Below are 20,234 nucleotides of genomic sequence, written 5' to 3'. Positions count from 1 at the left end.
TTCTGAAAAAGGATTTCTTCCGCTCACACTTGACTGAGATTTTGGCTGGCTATAAAATTCTAGTCGAAAATGATTTTCCTTCTGAAGCCATTGTACCATTGTCTTCCAAAATCCAGTACTGCTGTTGAAAAACCTTACATCATTTTGTTTTGACACTCACTCCTTTGAAGTGACCTTCTCCACCACCACTACCCCCCACCCCAGCCCTGAGAACCTTTAGGATCTTCTCTTTCACCCCAGTGAGTTTCATGATGATATCCCCACCCCTACCATGGGTCTTGTTTCATTCACTTTTCTAGCTACTTGCTGGGTGGGCCCTTCTAACGTGGACATGCATGTTCCTGAGGTCTCTCACATTGAAGGAGGAGGGGAAAGATTTCATCAGGAAAATCTTTAAGAAATAAACAAACTCATAGATTATTTGATTCAGTTGAACACTTAGAAAAAAACTACTAATAGATGGCAGATCTAATTGAGCTATTGGAAACAATTAAGGATGGTCATAGAGAAACAGCAAATAAAAAACAGAAATAAAAACATTAGTCAATTAATAACTCCAGGGGAAAAAATGAGCAAGAAAAGAAACATTGTCGTAGTATACCTATTAGGTTGTGTAAGCCATATTTACGTAGTCATAATAATATAAATACTTACTATTGACATAACTAGGAGTTCAGATGTAGCTATTTTGGGAGGATGGAGCGAGGGTAAGTGGATGGGTGTGGATAAGTCTAAAAATGATAAATCAGAAAATAGCAATATAAGCTTTTTTTTTTTTTTTACAAAAATTGAAGTAAATACAGAAAATAAAGCTGAAAGAGTCGATTGTGGCTGACTCTGGGGAGTAGGACTGTGGGATTGGGAGGGATGGGGCAAGAGACTGCTGTCTTTCTTTGGAGCCCTTTGATGCTAGTTGATACGTGTATGTACACTGACTAAAAAGTAATCTTATAAAAATAAAATGCTCCTAAGAAAACCCCAGCTTGTAAGTCTGACTAGCAAGGTTAGATTTTCTTGTTAACTTTTGAATGGAACATGAAAGCTGGAGGTTGGAGTTGAAAACAGCGTAGACCTGTATGTAGACATAAGGAGTAAATAAGCGTAGGTGCTGAGGCAGACCTGAGTTTATGAGCCCACAGAACTGGCTCCTCCTTACTCAAGTTGGGGTTTGTACTGGATGAGGCCCTTTTGTCTGTGCTGTAGATGCGAAGGCATTCATTCTGCTGGCTTAGGTGCCCTGTCAAACTGTGACCGAACTAAAGCGTTAGAATCACTGACCATGGAAAAAACAAAGGAAATGGGAAAATACTGCATAATTTGTGGTCTCTGAAATGATCCAGCATTAATGAAAGTTTGTTTTAAGTAGTAATTTGTGTCAGCTTTGTATAGTTCAGGTCAATTCAAGAAAAGGTAAATTCCTTCTGCCAGGAAGAAGGGAAGAAATGTATAAATTGTAAGTTTATATTACCATTGGAAATAGAAACACAGAAATCCATTATTTAGAGCCATGATTACTACCAAATTTATCCTGGCTGGCTAGAAGTTATGGCCGTGGTTCAGGACACTCTTTTAGAAGTCTTGGATTCCATTACCTTCAGCCTGTAGACAGTGGGGGCTTAGTAAGAGAAACTCATAATGCCAGCTTTTGAAACTGTCATTTTTACTTTTTATAAGTACTGACTGACCACTAGTCTCCATGTATAGCTCCTTTTAGGCTAAAGGAACACAACTCCAGGACAGGGCCTTCACTCCTGGGGCCGGGACCAGACTGGAACTGAGTGAGGTCTGTAGTAATCTGATGACTTCTCGAAATCTTGAGTCCTTTGAGATTAAAATGCTTAATGTTTGTGGAGTTGGTATCTCTAAACTAAATTTTAAAAATAAATGCAGATTGCAAATTTTCTGTAATTCTAAAACTGTTGTAAATAGTGTTTATTAAAATAAATGAATACGTAATCCCAAAAAGAAAGGACTGTGATTTTTCATGGGCGCAAAGTGTTATCTAAGGATTATTATGGGAGCTGGAATGAATTTTACATGTTAATTTAACTTGATATTTTCAGAAAAGCAAATCAATGAACGTTACTAAAAAGAACTTTATTTCACTTCCTCACCTCAGTTTACATTGCTATTAAAAGAAAAGTTAGTATTCTCAATTTGTGTTTTGAGGTGCCTTTAGAAGGAGTGTAAGTCCCTCGGATGAAAAATAATTTACCAACGGCAAGAATAGCACACTCTTTTCACTTCTGTGTTATACTTAGGGTTCACCTGGCTAACTGTGAATAGATGCTTCATATGTAGTCTGTCCTCAAAATTGTAGAATAAAATGCCAAAGATTTATGGCAATAAAAACATTGGGGAGCCAGCCCTGTGGTTAAAGTTCAGCGCTCTCACTGCTTCAGTGGCCTGGGTTCATTTCCTGGTCGCAGAACACCACCACACGTCTGTCTCTTGCCTTGATGTGGTGGTGCCCCACATAGAAGAACTAGAAGGGATTATAACTAGGTTATACAACCATGTACTGGGGCTTTGAGGAGAAAAAAAAGTGAAAGACTGGCAAAAGATTATTAGCTCAGGGCGAATCCTTCCCTGCAAAACAAAAACAAAAACATTGAGGTACTGATAAGGTAAAAAAAAAAAAAAGTTTCTTGTCCGTGAAAGGATTTATTTATTCCATGAACCCACAACCTTTCTGTCTCTCCATTGTATAGGTTCATTTTATGTGATAGTGATTTCTTTTTTTTTTTTTTTAAAGATTGGCACCTGAGCTAACAACTTGCCAATCTTTTTTTTTTTGCTTTTTCTCCCCAAATCCCCCCAGTAGATGGTTGTATACTTTTAGTTGTGGGTCCTTCTAGTTGTGGCATGTGGGATGCCGCCTCAACGTGGCCCGATGCATGGTGCCCAGGATCCGAACTGGCAAAACCCTGGGCCGCCGAAGTGGAGCGCGCCAACTTAACCACTCAGCCACGGGGCTGGCCCCCGTGATTTCTTTTTTGACTCTCTTTTCACTGACCAATTAGGTGCCAGATAATTTTAAATAATTGAGTTCTGATTGTTGCAATTTGACAAGGTACTCTCTAGACACTTTCTAGAAAGCAGCTAGAAAATCCCAATTGACTCTGTCTTAAAATCCCCCAAGTATGTTCACTTGTTCAAGCAGTATTTGCTAAGAGGCTATGCACAAGACTGTCTGTTTGGCTCTGGAGGAAACAGTAATGAGCAAGATAGAATAGGTCACGTCATGTCATGGAAAACAAGTGGTAAGCAAGTAAACAAATAATTTAAAATGGTGATTGGTGCTATAAAGGTGAAATGATAAAAGGTACCTGGAACAGGACTGCTACTGTAGATGCCTTTCTGAGGAGGTTACAAATGAGCTGAAACCTGAATGCAAGAAGAACCAGCTGAGTTAAAATTGGGTAGGAAGAGATGTCCTGATACAAAGAGCAGTAAGTGCAAAGGCCCCAGAGAAGAAAGTGGTATGGTCTTTTAGAGAGATGGAACAGTGAGTGAGTGAGTGAGAATAAATGAGTAAGAGACTGAGTGAGTGAGAGAATGAATAAGAGTGAGTGATAATGAATGAGAGTGAGTGAGAGAGTGAGTGAGAGTGAATAAGTGAGAGTATTAATGAGGAAGAGAATGAGTGAGAGTGAATGAATGAGTGAGAGTGGATGAGTGAGAGAGAGTGAGACGGTGAGAATGAATGAGAAAGTAAGTAAGAGTGAATGAGTGAGAGTGAGTGAGTGAATGAGTAAGACAGTGAGTGAGAAAGTGAGTGATAGTGAATGAGAGAGAGCGAGTAAAAGTGAGAGAGGGAGAGTGAATGAGTGAGAGTGAGTGTGAATGAGTGAGAGAGTGAGAGTGAATGAGTGAGAGAGTGAGAGTGAGTGAGAGGATGAGAGTAAATTAGTGAGAGGGTGAGAATGAATGTGTGAGAGGGTGAGTAAGAGTGAATGAGTGAGAGAATGAGTGAGAGAGAGCGAGCATAGGAGATGAGGTCCCGGTGGAGCCTTTTCAGCCACAGTCAGATGTTTGGACTTTATTCCAAGTTCACTGGGGAGCCATTGGTGGGATGGGGGTGAGGGGGTTATGCAGGAGAGTAACATCATCCGATTTACCTTCTAGAAAGATAATTCTGGTTGTGGTGTGGAGAAGGGGGCAAGAGGAAAACAAAAAAAGACAATGGTGGCTTGGACTGGGGTGATGGTAGAGGAGATAGTGTGAAGCAGATGCCTTAGGTGAATCTGGGAAGTAGAATCATGAGAACTTACTCTTAAATTGGATGGGTGGAGCAGGTTGGACAAAGGAAGGAAAGAACCAAGGTTTGAGAAACTGGGTGGATGAATATGTCATTTTCTAAGATGGAGAAGAGTAAGGGATGGGCGGGTATCAGACATTAGAAATCCGGTGGAAAGATTTCACATAGATAGCTGGATATAGATGTCTGGAGCTCAGCAGAGAGGTTAGAAGTAGTAGAACAGTAAAGCTAGGTTCCGGATCTGGCCCCAGTTTCCTTTTGCATAACAAAGGATTCTGTAAAGAGAAGACCCTTAAGATTTCTCCTTCCAGAATTCTGTGTGTGCTTTCTACCATTATATATGACCAAGCACACCTCTTCCACTCTCACATACTCTTCAAATCCCCCCCAAAAAATAAAAATTAAATTATAGATGTGTTGCTGAAAATATACGACACAGATTATGTTTATTCCTACATGATGGTCCATGTAAAGTTTACAGAAAACTGGATCAAACACAGTGATTACTTACAATTTTGTCAACCCAGGGATTATATTCATCTAGGTTTATTTTTCTCTTTTCTCTTACCTTGGCAGCATTTACCAAAAGAACTGTTGCTCCAGATTCCCCTTCGATCAAGGAAGATGCCACAAGTTTACTTACGGATGGAACAAGTCCACAATCCAAAACGGAGGAATACGAAAGCAAAAAAAGCAAAATGTAATTAATTGCTTTACGTGAATGTTTTACAAATAATAGCCTATCCTTGCTGCAATTTGGCCCAGATTATCTATCAGCCATATCCGAAGCTTCTGCTCTTCAGCGTTGCCAAATATGGACTAAAATAACAATACAGTTGATCTTTGTAAATGATATAAGTTAAAACAATCAAAGTAATATCAGCTCATGAATGACATGCAGCTAACTTACTGACAACTTAACACCAGCAGAGAAAGAGTGATATTTTTCACTTTGCATTTTCCTTTTTCAGGGGTGGTCAGTCACATTTTTCCAACCAAAATTTGGATTTATAATTGAGGTCTTTCAAAAATTACTGGCTTTCTAGAAAGGAGGAAAATGAGTTCCCCCTGAGGCAGAAGTTACCAGCACTTTAGAGTCAGAGAGTGTTTATGTACCACTGATTTTTTTTAAAATGCTTTCTCCCTAAATTATCATGTGTTGTAACATGTCATGGAGATATGCACATATAATATTAGACAGTCCATTTTATAAATGCTCAGGATTGTTACATCCATCATCTCAGCAGTTTATTACTACCTGTAGTATCTTAAAATTATTTCCAATCATCCATTTTTTACAGCAATAAAGGATTTACAAATGCTATCTGAATTGTAGAGCATGGTAAAGAATTCATAGCACAATTTATTTATTTGTCTTTTTGTGGCCAAATGTCCCACTGTGGTTACTTCAGTCATATCCTGCATCATCTTTGCTTCACTCTGATCAAAATCATACTACCAAACTCCTGTGTCCGTGAGATTTACTCTGCAAGAGTTCTTGTATAAGTTGATACTATCGATCTACTTTGAGCATTTTAGCCTTTCTCAGCATCAGTGTCTGTAAGAACTTATCCTCTACATGCTGATCTACCAGTGGAGAAAGATTTCTATTAAATGCTAGATTATAGTAAACATCCAGAAACTGAATCCCACTGGCCATGATGGAAATATCCTGCACAGGGACAAGGACAATAAAACAATACCTTCATAATGTGCATTACATTTTGTCTTTGTTAAAGTATATTTGCTTGTTGGATTTCTCATATTTCATAAAGATGCTTCTATTACCACTCAAGATATGTTTTCCTAACTTACCATATTTTGAAAGTGCAGCAGAAGAAATGGCACTCTATTTCTCTGAATTTGAATGCAACTGTTACTACAGAAGAAGGAGATGTTTTATATCAAAAAATTACATAATAGCAGTCGACATAACCTCTGAGAGTACAGCCATGTATTTTATCATTTGTTCATTCCAATTACCTTTTATGAGTTCCTACTATAGGCCAGTCAGTGTGCTAGGCAGGAAAAAAGAGAGAGGAAAAAACAGGTGTGCATGTCCAAAAGTGTGTTCGGCATTAGGAATTACATGAAAAAGAAGTGACGTGTTCAGGCTAGTAGAAATTGTGGATTAGACAACATTAAACAGGTTTGGTTTGGTTTTGTCTAACCTCAGGACTTCAAGCTGTTAATGTGCTAATGAGCTCTATGAGGTTTTAGTGAGAGTAGCCCTGTATGAAGGAGCGGCTCACAATCCTGGTGTTCCACATGACCTATATCACTCTATAGTAATGTTTGGGGTATTGAGAAATTATGTCAGTATTTGCATTGATGTTTTGACCAACACCATAATATTTTATTTCTTTGGATCTAAATGACTTAAATCCTACAGATAAAGGTTAGTTTAACAGCCTTTCCTTTAGTGTGTTAGTAGGAACTTCATACAGTCCATTCTATTTAATAGGAACTAATCTAAACCATTTTTAGCACATCTGTGGTCATTAGAAAATTACATCAGGCCAGTAAGACATGAAAGTTTAAGGTAACTCAGATTATTTACTTGGCAAACCCTTGAAAACATATTAGCTGATGGTTTTATAACAGAATGGAGAAGAATCTTATGAAAGACCTTTTTCAAATCTGAAAAAAAACAAGACCATTATATCATATTATTGAAAGCCCTATGCTACTGTTGGATGAATGAAGGTGTCGGACTTTAAATATGGAACGCACAAGAACTTCAAAGGCAAAGTCAACTTTTTGTGAGCAACAATTTTGTCAAAATTCCTTGGCCCTCTGTGTATATGGAATTAAATCCAAGGACTTGTGTCCTCTGAGGATTTTTCCTATCTCTTGCAGTCACCATAAGCTTGAGTTGGAAATCAGGAGGAATGCTAAGGAACACTAATAGTTTGATTTGTTCATATTAAAGCCAGCAACTGTTTTTCCTTTACTCACCCTTTTGGCAGGATAGCATGTGATATCAGCCCCATTTGAGTTGTGGCCGGTCAGCCATATTGCTTATAGCACTAGGACATTGGAAGGGATAAACCTTATTCTTGCGGTGGGCCTGGTCCAAGACTTAATTTGAATATTGACCTTTTTAGTTTAATAATTTTGATTCTTCTGGCCATCTTTCTCCCTAAACACACTAAACTTCCATTGAAGTTACTGAAGGCCACAGAGGCGAGAAACACAGCTGGGAGAAATCTGGCTTGATGTTTTTCCCATTGGCTCAGGTCATTATTATTTCCTTCACTTGTGTCTGATTTGAAGGTTGGAAACTAGTTGGTTATATAACATCTTATGCATCCAGTTTCCCAGAACCCAACTTATTTTCTTATTGTGATAGTTTACACATTTTTACTAATAAGGAGATAAAATCTATAGCTTAACAAAATAGTGCACATAGAGCATTTGGATTTAAAGGTTACATGGAGAGAAAGTGCCTAGCTACTTAGCTAAGAAAACAAGCCTATTTTTCTTTTTGTTCTCATTTCAACTATGTTAAATGCATTTTCCATTTTGAGGCTCAAGTCAGTGGTATGTAAAGTGTATTTAGAGTCACAGTAATTGTTACATTTTCTCTAATCTGTATTGAATCTTATAGTTAACAAATATTATTTTAAGTGAGACCAAGTTCGTATATATAATTAGATAGTATATTTACTTAGCAAACCCCTTTTTAGAAGGGGTAAATATCTCAATTTGTTTTACTCAGGATTTGTATTATGAACCCAACTACACATCATATGGTAGTCAAGAATATGAATGATCATTAAGGAAGTTACTCCTTTTCCAAGATTCTTACACCCCCTCCTCAAACCAACTGTCCCAGTATTTTCTCTCAGTTTAAAACAAAACGAAACAGAAAATTTGTGATTTTCATGGCCTTCAAATGAGGAAGCTGTCCTCACGAAAGCATCTGGTTTTCTTGGATCAAAACTAAACCATGAACCTTAAGCTGGAAAGAGAATTTGAGAAAGTTTGTATATAAAGGCATTTCGTGCACCAAAGTATGATATAAAAATAGTTACATCTTTCAACTTTTAAGTTCTCAAATGTTTAGCAATGAAAACATATCAGCTTAGCCCTATTTGAGAAAAGAAATTTAAACCATCAAAGATTCCATTTCGTTTCATTTCCGTACAAAACACGACACATCTAATTTAAGGCTAGAAGAAATGCTTACATCTAGAAGCAGAACCTTAGATTCCAAGCCCCCAAACAAATTGCAGGGAAGTCTCCCTTGCTTTTGATTAGTAACAAAGTAAACCAAGCTGCTCTGCTCTGGGGAAACCAGCCCAACTTTCAAGTTCTAACCTCATCTGCCCCCATTTTAGCCTCTTCTGCTCTATCCATGCCTATACCCACAACCTACCTAAATCTTTACCCCACCCAAGTCACTCTTAGTGTTCTACCAGGTGCACGCCTACTGTTGATCTCTGAAGTCTAGTAACTCAACAGCCCTCAATAAAGGGGCAGACTGAGGTTTGTAGCACCTGCATTTCTTTCAGGACCAGCCAGTTTGACTACTCACATGGTTGAAACCCTAGGAGTACTTCTGTGGCTGGGTATTATCTTTTCTTCTATAACACAGCTTGACTCTGATGTGGTACAAAGCCATGTGACAACTCTGGATGTGCACTTGCTGCCTTGCCCTCTGTGGGAATATAGTAGATTTCTAAACATAGCAGCATGTTAGTTCCCTTTCAAGAGGATAGGTGAAACAATGTATAATCTGATGACCTCTACCTTTCAACATGTAGAACCTTGTGGCTTTCAGCATATAGGCAGGAAGGTGAAAAAAAAAATGTTACTATAGTCAAAATAGAGCCATACAACGTTTATCACAATAGAATAATAATTATAACAATAACTTGCTATGTTTTAAGAAATTGGAGTTGCACAATTGCTATTCCCTAGAATAAATGCACTGGTTTCTCAAACTGTCAGATGCTGGACTTTCATGCCCAGACTGTCTTCTGTCATCTCTCCATAGATCCCTACGACTTGGCACACTTTAATTTTTCATTCTTCACTAAAGCATTTTGACTGGCATTATTTAAATGAAAATGAAAGTTAAAATTTATCCTTAAATATTCGACCTCTGTGTCATCTTAGCTGTATACTTTACTGGAAATAACAGATCAGAATACTGGCTCGAAGCAATATTTTTTTAAACAAAATTAGTGGATATTAAACTACCAACAGTTCAGATGTTATAATTTAAAAGTAAGAAAATATCTTATTCTGAGGGAAAGGAGTATATTATATGCTCATTAGTTAGTCACTAATTGACAGTCTCCTTTAAATTCTGATTTAATATTTTCTTAAAATCATACTTTTTTTTAAAAGAAAAGGACAAGTCTAACTTTTACAGTATCAATTTTTCCATAAAATTACAGTTTCCTTTTGTTTTTTTCTTAGAAATTTTTCAATTTACAGTCAGGTGTATTTTTGAGTCACTGAAGCCATGAGGAGTTCAAATGGCTTTTAAAAGCCCAAAACACTTGGCCAAAATGTAAAAACATGTACTTCAAGATAGTGCATCTCTCTTTGTTGTTGAAATACTATATTTCAATTGGAAGTGTCTCTCTTGCATTTCTTTCTCTGGCATCCACAGTCATTTCCTCAAGGATCTTTGGAAGCAATTTTGTGTCTTTTATTTGGGCCAGCCTGTGGACTGGAGTCATGCTCACTTGACCTGTGCATGTATGCCAAGACATCAGGATGATGGTGACTGTAGAGTTAGTAGGATTAATACATGAAGCACGTTACTTTTCTCATGATGTGGGCCGGTCTCTAACCAGGTGTGAAAGTCTTCTGTTGGTAAAACAATATGGTTACTCTTCATCCTTGTGTGAAGGTGCACGGCTATTTTTTAGTGCCATCTTTATATGTACTTCATATTTCAAGAGAATCAATATCACCTTCTTTGCCTTAAAGCCAAAAGAGCAATTCCCAAAATGTGTCACTTTGCATTAAAATCTAAATTTCTAATACATCTCCTTTACAAGCTTTTTTTTCTTTTCAGTTCTTGAAGCCAGCGATTATCAGATCATACTGCATAACTCTTATTCAGTGTTATCCCTAGGGTAGTGGTAATGCTAGTTTAGATTTTGTTTGTCCATTGTTGCTGAGCACTTAGCTGGATAAGGGAATGAAGGATAGCAGGAGTTCTGTAAGATGATATGAACACAGAGGAAGCTGGGTTGCCTTCAACAACACACACTTTAGACTGTTTGCTTGAAAGAAAAAACTGCAGTAGCAGTCCATCCTCTATCTGATGCAGGGCCCTGGAAAGCAGCATTGTGAGAAGTCCTGTTGAACTTGTGCACCGTCAAGTCGTATTTCTGATGAATGTTGCACTCATCCTTAATGAGTGCTTGCTGACAGTTTGGATCTCGATGCAAAGTAGACTCCTTTCAGATATTTTTCAGTCTGAGGGCCCTGTGCTTGTCTGTCATTTTGGATTTTCATTTTATTTATGCTATCATTAAGCCCACCGTGAGTGAAGATAACAGGCTTGATTTATGGCTTAGCATTTTTAAAACTTCGCATCATACTGACCCTCAAGCTGTCAGTTACCAGGAGTCAAGCAGCCATGGCAGCAAAGCCATCTAACATGGTGGCTTTGGGGAGGTTGGGCTGTTAAAAGAAGTTTGGAGAAACCTAAGGATTTTTGTCTTTTTTTTTCCCTGAGCTGAATAAAATAGATACATCAGTTCTAACAAGGCACTTCCTGCCCAGAGTCACTGGCAGAGCAGCCTGCTCCCAACAGCTGCAAGCTTGAGAGACCTCATGCTGCTGGCCAAGGTTCATTCTGTGCTTTGACTAAGACCACAGTCAATAAAGCCAATGTGTACCGTGGAAAGAGTTTCCCATTTTTTCCATTGGAGAAGTCTTTTGTGCGGTTAGTTTGACTGTTCCAAATTAACGGTGGTGGTCATTGCTCATTTTTAAATTTTAACTGCATGTAAACCTACTGATTAGATTCCATTGAGAACAAATGACAGTTTTCTGGGAGGAAGATACATATCCTTTTGTTTGATATTCCTTAAAGCACTGGTTCTCAAAGTGTGGTCCCCAAACCAACAGCAACTGCAGCAATACCTGGGAGCTGCTTAACTGCAAATTCTCTAGCCATCCCCAGACCTAGTGATTCAGAAACTGGGGGTGGGGCCAGCAATCTGTGTTGTAACAAGTCCTCCAGATGATTCTGATGAATGCTCCGATTCAAGAGCCATGCCTTAAAAGTTCATTTGATTATAGCCTTCTCTGAGTTTCAGTCTCTATCCCAAAACAAAAACAAGAACATCGTTTCTTTTCCAGGTGATATACAACGGTACCCTTCTAAAATTTGGTTTCCAATATCATGTACTTTCCCAGGTGTCCAAGCTATGACTCCCATTCCCAAGGGTTACCCAGGTGAAGGACCTGAAACAGCTTCCAAAGATGCTTGATTTCACTACTAGAGGTCACTTCCCCACCAGCTCTGCCTAGCAGACTTCTGTTAACCAGAACCCTCACTCAGTCATCACGATTATCATCAAGGCATCCTATTAAATCAGGACCTACAGATATGGCTCTTCTCTCTGGTTTGAAGAGTAGAAATGGTATTTGATTATCAAAAGCATATGAACTTCCTTAGGGCTGAGTTCTAATCCTGTTTTTTCTCTGTCTCAGGTACTTGGGAGTAACCTGATTTGGGGCATTGGTTCTGTTACCATTTCACGTGCAATTTCATTTTTTCCTGTCTATAACAGTGGCTCACAGTCATCCACTATGTTTCAGAGTAACATTTCCAGACTCTGACGTTGTCATCTTAAGAAAGATTTTGATTTGATGACCCCTGAACATTTAAGTCTCATCCAGCTTTTCCTCACTGTCTACAAAGGAGATCAGGGATTTATTGTATCTTTCCACTTCTTTGTCCTTGAAAGGCTGACCATTAGTGCCCGTATATAATTTGTCTTGGCCTTTTATCTTACATTTTGTACCCTCCATTATAAATAATTGATAATTTGAAATATTGGTTTGTAATTAAGTTGTTTCCCCTTCCCCTTATTTGCTTAGGACTGGACTAAATCAAAATCTATACAAAATTCTCCAATTCTAAAGTATCTCAACTAAATCTTTTCAAGAACATCTCTCAATTTCTGAACACTTGGTTTAAATATTACACTATGTCACACATTAAAGAAAGTGTGTTTTTTCTAGAAGAGTGGTTATTCACTGAGCAACACAATGCGACAGGCCCCATTCAGAGTCTTTGCTAAGGACACCTCCCTGCCCAGTCGATCGCTGCAATAAAAGTACTGAAATGTAGGTCTTGCATAAATAACAATATCAAGTCAATTGAGCACACAGCATAACCCCTGAAACTGTGTTTAAAATATCGTCAATTATTTTGTGGTTTGGAATTTGTACCAAAGGGTTATATGGATAATTAAGAAAAACCAGCCTACATGAACATACAAATGCATTTTATTAAAAGCTGCTATCTGCTTTGGAAAAATTTCCCAGTGTTGAACAGGGACTATGTCAACAACAAACTTACATTCATAAGTTACTCAGCACTTGTGGCCCTTCACCAAAGAAAGCATTATTTCCATTAATTCAATTGTCTATCCATTTATTTATTCATTCATCAATTAATGTGAACCTATTATGTCTTGTTTAATTCGCTAAAAAAGTCTTCAGTAAATATTACCAATCTTAACCTTGTATTTTTTAAGAATTTAAACATAATTTCTTCATTTGGTGCACTGAAAAAGTTGATTAGCTGGATATATATGTTCAAATATGCATATACTTCATAATTCCTAGGTCCCAATTACAATAGTTATATCATACACCATTTGAAATTGGTACATCTAGACTTCCATACTAAACTAGACTTGCATATGCCCATCAACATTTTGCTGTTTATTGCTCTTCTCAGAAAAGGGAATGAAACTGAACTTTTAAAACAGGTAAAAAGTTGTTATATGTATTTAGATAATATCAGATAATACGGGAAGACACCCAAGACCTTTACATTATCTTTGCTTCCTTTTGCGTGTAAACACTGAAGGTGAAGGATCAGTTTGGACAGTTTGGGTTGTATGCAACCCAAAAATGATCCTTCTTGTTTTAATATTTTGCTTTTGGGCAACCTTTACTTTCCAGAAACAAAGATGTTGTGTGTATGTGAAAATGTATCATTACTTGGGCACTACATGAAGATTACACTCAAATTCTCAGAACCATTACTGAAGATGGGCTGAGCTTCTCATAGACAGATCTCATGTGAGAACAATCCAGTTCTGGAGCCACTGAGATCCAGATGTCCAACTGAACAGCTGCCATCCTCTGTCTGCAGTAACCTTGAGATCACATCTTTTGAGTTGTGATCATGTGTTATGCATTTCTTATCCTGACGCCCGTGACTGAGGTCATATGTTCTCTATCCTTAATTTTACCCTTTGGGACTCTATATTTCTCAGTGGGATGTACAGTCGCAGACACTGGTACCACAGAGCAGCTAAAGAAAAACTTTCTCATGCAGTATTCATGCAAGTTGATGTTAAGGCTAAATTTTCATTACCCTTAAATATTTAGTGTTTATTGCTCTGCTCAGAGAGTGATTACAAGTGAACTGGCAACAAAGTAGGCATCTAAAGGAGGATAAGTTAAAATCTTCTGGGACCTGTAACCCAGGTGTTATATGTTGAAAGCATGGATGTGTAAGGAATCTTCTTTTGTCCTTCTACATGTGCAGACAACACATTTGAAACCTACCAACTTTCCTAATGTGATAACGGATGTTCATCAAAGTGGCAAGCACCAAAGTGAGATCCATGTTTATTTTGGTACTCATCTCAACACCACGACTTTGTACAAATGTTTGCTCAATTGTACAAAGGCAACACTGTCTTTTACCAACAGAATAATTACTTACCTTTTGCTGGTAGTATCATGGGAGCCAATTCCCGAGTTACCCATAACTTGTGTGAAGAGCCATTTGATAATATTTGGAATCCAGGTAGGACTTGGGAAGTCAGAGCAAAGTAAATCATCACCACTTTAATATTGGCAATGCACTGAGTTAATTATTAGCCAAAGGCCTAACATATAGAAAAATGTATGTAATAGGAACCAAGATTTAGGTTTTTTGTTATTGTTTTGATGTCATCATAAGTTGAACATCTTCTTACCTCTTCCAATCAATATTGTATCCACAATAAGAATCTTTGAAAGCTACGTAGTAAATTGCTGAATGCAACCAATGGTACCTAGCAAACGTCTTTATCTGATGCATTATGTATACATGCTCTAAATATAATTACTGTATTTTAAAATTGCAAGATGCTTCACTAGGTAGTAAGCACTTTGAAGAAAGGCACTGTGTTTTGCCTGTCACAGTAGCTGGCCTATTTTAAATGTTGAAAATACATTCGCTGGCTGAGCTAACCACACCTACACTCTCAACCATGCCTCGCTACTACAGTGAGCAAGGTGTTTATTAACTGATCTCAATAGCCAAATTTGCAGTCTTTCAGCCCTTAACAGATGAGTTGCCTAATTGTATTCATGAAAATTCAAATCACAGTATTGTTCTTGGAATTTCAGCCTAAGGATTTAAACCATGCCTTCAGTGCCATGTATGGCATGAAAACCATACCTGTCAGTTAATAGCTCTATGTCACAAATATTAGCAACTAATGTACTGAGCATGAAATGTACTGATTTTCTCATAATGGATATCAGTAAATTATCATTGCATATACTGTCTCCATTGTGTTTGTGTACAATTGAGGCCTGATTATGTGTTGGCCATCATATTTGTGGATTTTTGTAGATTCCTGTCATCACCCCACAGTTCACCAAGACTTTTTCACTGGATGGTTAACATGGAGCAAAATCCTTGAGACTGTAATATTGATCCCTTAAATCCAAAGTTGACTTTGCAATGTGGTATTTTAGGGAAAGTGGAGGGACCCATGGATGAGTTAACATCAGTTGCTTCATGATTGTTGACTTTTCAATATCATTTTCAGGAAGTTTTGCTCCACGCCCTATGCAATATGGTGGGGAGATTTTTGCTGGGCCTCATAGGCCTGCTAATAGCCAGCTATTTTGTGGCTGATTGTGGCTTCATTGCCTATTCATCCCACCAGCATTCCTTTATTTCAGGACATTTGGCTTAAGACCCTTGCTTAGTTCAAATGCCAATTTCTTGTCAGTTAGTAGTTTATTTGCTGACTTGAGCTAAGTGTCTACTGTAAAAAATCTCTTAGAGTTGTGTACTTCCGTCCTTCTTTGTCTTTACCTTTAGTATCTCCTCTCTCTCCATATTGGTATTGCAATCTACAACTCTTTCTACCAAAATGATGTTTGGCATATTTTGAAGTTTTAGGTCAAAAAGTTTGAGCTTCCCAAGGTCTGGCATTTTCAGCTCTTTTGTTATGTTTGAAATAATCTAGAGTTGCTGAAGTCATGAATAATGTGCTTTTCATATGTCTTATAACTCATATTAACAAAGCTTCCTAGGCCCTATGATCTAGCTATATACTATGAGAGAGCTAGATGGTGCAATTTTTTTAGTATGGGTAGCATCACACAGCCTGATGCTTGTCAGCCTGATAAGAGATAGTGCTATTGATTATAAACTTCTGATGCATGCACAATGAAAGAAATTTTAAGCCTTTGGACTTCACATTACTGATGATATTATAACTAAGGAAGTGCATACTATGCTGCATGGTTCTGGACAACAAAAGCATGGGAATAGTCACGAGCCATTTCCTTCCACTTCCATAGGAAGTCATCATTAGCAGTTGACATAACCTCAGTGGCTTTGTCCTGCAGTCATTTAATATACTGAACATAGGAGAAGGCACCACCAATCCATCAATGACTACCTAAAGCCCAGCACTGTAATGAACACTGTGAAATGTGCAAGGAAAGTAGGATTCCTGTTGTTATAGCTGTATGGTACTCAGCAAATATTTGGTGAATGAATGCAATCTAATAAAAAAAAAAAGACCCTTTTTTTTTTAAAGATTGACACCTGAGCTAACATCTTTTGCCATCTTTTCTCCTTCTCTTCCTCCTCCTTCCCCTCCCCCTCTTCCCCTCAAAGCCCCCCACTACATAGTTGTATATTCTACTTGTAGGTCCTTGTAGTTGTGCTATGTGGGATGCTGCCTCAGTGTGGCTCGATAAGTGGTGCTAGGTCTGTGCCCAGGATCCAAACCAGTGAAACCCTGGGCCGCCGAAGTGGAGCACATGAACTTAACCACTCAACCACAGGGCCAGCCCCTAAAGATCCTTTCAATTCCACTCTGCATGAAGAAGACTAGCACTTTCCCTTTAAAAAGCTGATCTCCCACCAAGACAATATTTAATTTTTGTTCCTGTTTGACAGGATACAACAATACCAGAATTTTAGTCAGGTTTTAAAAGTAGCAGCTCCTAGATCTACAACTCTCCCTGCTTTCCACTAAAGAATATTCTTTTATTCATTACATCTTCCCAAAGAATTTTAAGAATCACCCTAATATTCTTTTTAGGTTTAGATGCTTAAGTAGGAATTGGGGTATTTAAAATTAACTGGAATTTACATTCACCTAAATGGATGGATTTAAAACTGTGGTGTCCACTTGGCCATCCTGCATGCTGAAAGGGGAGGAGTGTTGGCTCCAGAGGAATCCTGGCTGCTTCCGCCACTAATTGCCTATAGCACATTGAGCCTCGTATTTCACCTCCTGTGCTGCTTAGCTGTTAACTGAGGAGTTGGACTAAATGGTCTTCTGGGTCACTTCTGTCTCTGATAGTCTGTGAGTCTACTGTTGAAATGTACAATGGCATTCTTCACCGGATTAAGAGTGGACAGTGTATAGTCTGAATTTCTACCTCAAAGCTAATTCTAAGAGATGCCAAACCATCTTTGAATTACAAATCTTGTCTGTCAACGATCTATTCAATAATTAACCTTTTGTAAAATTTTACTTGCATAATCTGCCTTCCTCCTTTTTCCATGTTATGTTTTGCTTAAAAATGATGTAGGATTAGAATCCTTCCTCCACCACTAACTTACTAGCTGTGTAATATCGGGTAATTACTTAACATGAGCTCATTTATCTCATCTGCACAATGGAACTAATTGTGTCTACTTGAAAAGAATTGTTAGGAGACTTATATGTAATGGCACATGAAAAGTGCCAAGCTTAGAACATTGTACACGGTGATCCGCCATAAAAGTTTCTTGCTTTTTTTTTTTTTTCTGCTTTATCTCCCCAAAAGCCCCCAGTACACAGCTGTATATCTTAGTTGCCGGTCCTTCTAGTTGTGGGATGTGGGACACCGCCTCAACGTAGCCTGAGGAGTGGTGCCATGTCCGCGCCCAGGATCTGAACCCTGGGCCGCTGCAGCGGAGCGCCCGAACTTAACCACTCGGCCATGGAGCCATCCCCCTTGCTTCTCTTTATTATCTAGGCCTGATCCACTTCAGCTGTAAAAATCTCCTTTGACCTCTGAGATTCTTGTCTCCATTTACTGCATAGCAAGGGATCACTCAAACTATGTAACAATCAGGAAAAAGCTAATTGGATTTTAGAATTAGCATATTTAATTCATCAAGTATTTAGTGCTAGTTGATTTATTTATATATATGAATACATGCACACACACATATACACACTATATTGCTATAACCATGTCTTCAGATCTTCCTATGTGTCTGGGAAAGAGGTGTAGATATTTATACCTAATACATACTGTGTACTATGTGCCAGCACTATTCTGAAGTACTTTGCATATTTTAACTCGTTTAATCCTCACAACCCTATGAGGTTGGTATTATTATCATTTTCATTCAAGAATATATCTCAAATGAGGAAATTGACGCACAGAGAAATTGAGTAACTTACCCAAGATGGCATATGGAGCCCACAGTTGAATGCAAAAAGTGGCATCAGAGTTCCTGTGCTTTGTTACTCGGCCACATGTGCAAACAGCCATTTAAAAATCATTTTAAGAAATCAATGGCACTAAGGAATTTCTTTTCTTTCTCTGGGTCTTTGAAGCAACATTTCTAGGAAAGGAAAGAGAGGCAACCTGTCAACCCCACAATATTGCCTGCATCTTATTGAGCCTTATATACTCTTATATACCCTTCCTACAACCCAAGGGAGGGGAAAAAAGAGGAGTCAGGTGGGGTTAGAGCCCAGAGGACTGAACAGACTCCATTTCCTGTCTATATTCCAGCCAGTGCCAAGTAATTTTTTTAACTTAAGTATTTTTCTGCCTTAAAGAGCCTCTGCTAGTAAAAGTGGCTTTTGGTTCAGGAAGAAAAAAACCCCAGAATGGGTGTCAGAAGAAGCTAAGGGGGAGCAGGAAGACAGGGCAGTGGGAATGGGGAATTTTTCTTCTGACTGTCCTACTAAAACATGTGACTGGAAGTTGGGGGTGGATTTCATGAGTAAATATGGAATTTCGCCATCAAATTCTTTCCTCCAGAGCTAATATTCTCACGGGATGTTAATACAAGGAAAGAGGCCCTGGGTGAAGAAAACTATTTTCCCCTTCAGGGACAGAGTTCTCTCAGGATGACAGTGACGCTGAAGAGCTTCGGAAAGAGCTAGTAGAATATTAAGCATTTTATCGTTAACAAACAGGAAAACAGGCTACAACCTATAGGATTCTCTTTAGAAAGTGGAAGACAGGAATTTGGTAATATCAGCCTAGTCCAGAACTTTTTTCCCTACTTAAAAAGGCTCTAAGCTTTCCAGGGTGTGTGGGCCTTTTGATCCTGTCATTATTCTGGCCTAATTAAGGTCATCACAGTAGAAATCTGTGGTTCATGTGGATGAAGTGACTGCATCATGCTCTAGATACATAGATAACACACTGGGGCGGGGGGTGGGGGGTGCATTTATATTTTTGAATTTCATCATTTCATCATTATGAATTAATCTTTTTATGATTTCTCTGAAATCATTCTTTTGGAGTGCTCTAAAAGAGCCAGAAAAAAAAGAGAGATCTTTTCTCAAGCAACTGACAATGGATAGCTAAATGTCCAGTTTCAAAAGCTGTTACTTATAAAAGGCCAAAAAAATGTTAATATAGGCCATATAGCTGTAACATAATTTTTCCAAGGTGGGAAAGGCAATAAATTACAAAATATCGTATTAATGGAATATATGGTTTTTAATAAGAACAGCTGTTATTTCACTAAGGTGTACAATATTTTATGTCTTGGTTTTCTGTTTGGGAAGTGAGTTAATTAGTTCACTTGTTTAATTTATTTCCATTCTCTGTGTGTTTGTGATTCATAATTGTACGATGTGGTTTATATTCACTGCTTTTACATTATGGGAATGGCACAATGTGCCTTGGTCTTTTTATGCTTAAAAAATAATAAACATTTAAACGTGACACCATGAGGGATGCTTGCAGACAGTTGCATGTCCTTGACTAGATTCTTGAGCCAGGTGTGTACATAATGGTTGGCATGTGGGCAGTTACCTGATCACTTACTGTGGGACACTTTGCTGAACTGAACTTCAGTTTCAGTTACACTGGATGCAAATAAGCAATATGAAGGGGGCGGCCCCGTGGCTGAGTGGTTAAGTTTGCATGCTCCGCTTCAGTGGCCCGGGGTTCACCAGTTGGGATCCTGGGTGCAGACCTACGCACTGCTCATCCGGGCATGCTGTGGCGGCATCCCACATAGAAGAACGAGAATGACTTACAACTAGGATATACACCTATGTACTGGGGCTTTGGGGAGAGAAACAAAAGAGGAAGATTGGCAACAAATGTTAGCTCAGGGCCAATCTTCCTCACTAAAAAAAAAAGAGAAAAAAACCACTATGAAAAACATAAAGAGGCCCAAGAATGGAGACTTTCCTCTGGGAAATTTTAAACCAGAAACATATAATCAATTAAAAAATAAGCTTATTTTTATACTAAGACTTGCCAC

The 20,234-nt window shown here is 38.3% G+C and overlaps 1 protein-coding gene and 1 long non-coding RNA gene across 5 annotated transcripts in view; one reads left to right on the top strand and one right to left on the bottom strand.

Moving 5' to 3' along the window:
• CEP128 (centrosomal protein 128) overlaps window positions 1-6,101 on the top strand; it is a 376,345-nt gene extending 370,244 nt beyond the window's left edge. For 3 of the 4 annotated variants that reach the window (XM_046647430.1, XM_046647432.1, XM_046647429.1), the window contains one exon: window positions 4,838-6,101. In XM_046647430.1, the coding sequence (XP_046503386.1) occupies window positions 4,838-4,965 (128 nt within the window). In that variant the 3' untranslated portion in view covers window positions 4,966-6,101. Of the gene's footprint in view, window positions 1-1,704; window positions 1,784-4,837 lie in introns of all 4 variants that reach the window. The other variant, XM_046647431.1, reaches the window with a different exon arrangement.
• LOC124230907 (uncharacterized) overlaps window positions 1-19,414 on the bottom strand; it is a 38,371-nt gene extending 18,957 nt beyond the window's left edge. The window contains exons 1-2 of the long non-coding RNA XR_006886314.1: window positions 18,181-19,414; window positions 14,208-14,297 (exon numbers count right to left, since the gene is read on the bottom strand). This is a non-coding gene — a long non-coding RNA (uncharacterized LOC124230907). The remainder of the gene's footprint in view (window positions 1-14,207; window positions 14,298-18,180) is intronic.
• Between the last annotated feature and the right edge of the window lie 820 nt (window positions 19,415-20,234).

The sequence above is a fragment of the Equus quagga genome, chromosome 20, assembly GCF_021613505.1.
Source record: "Equus quagga isolate Etosha38 chromosome 20, UCLA_HA_Equagga_1.0, whole genome shotgun sequence".
In the NCBI taxonomy this organism is placed as follows: domain Eukaryota; kingdom Metazoa; phylum Chordata; class Mammalia; order Perissodactyla; family Equidae; genus Equus; species Equus quagga.
The sequence above is the reverse complement of the archived record's forward strand: the minus strand, read 5'-3'. Positions and strand labels throughout refer to the sequence as shown.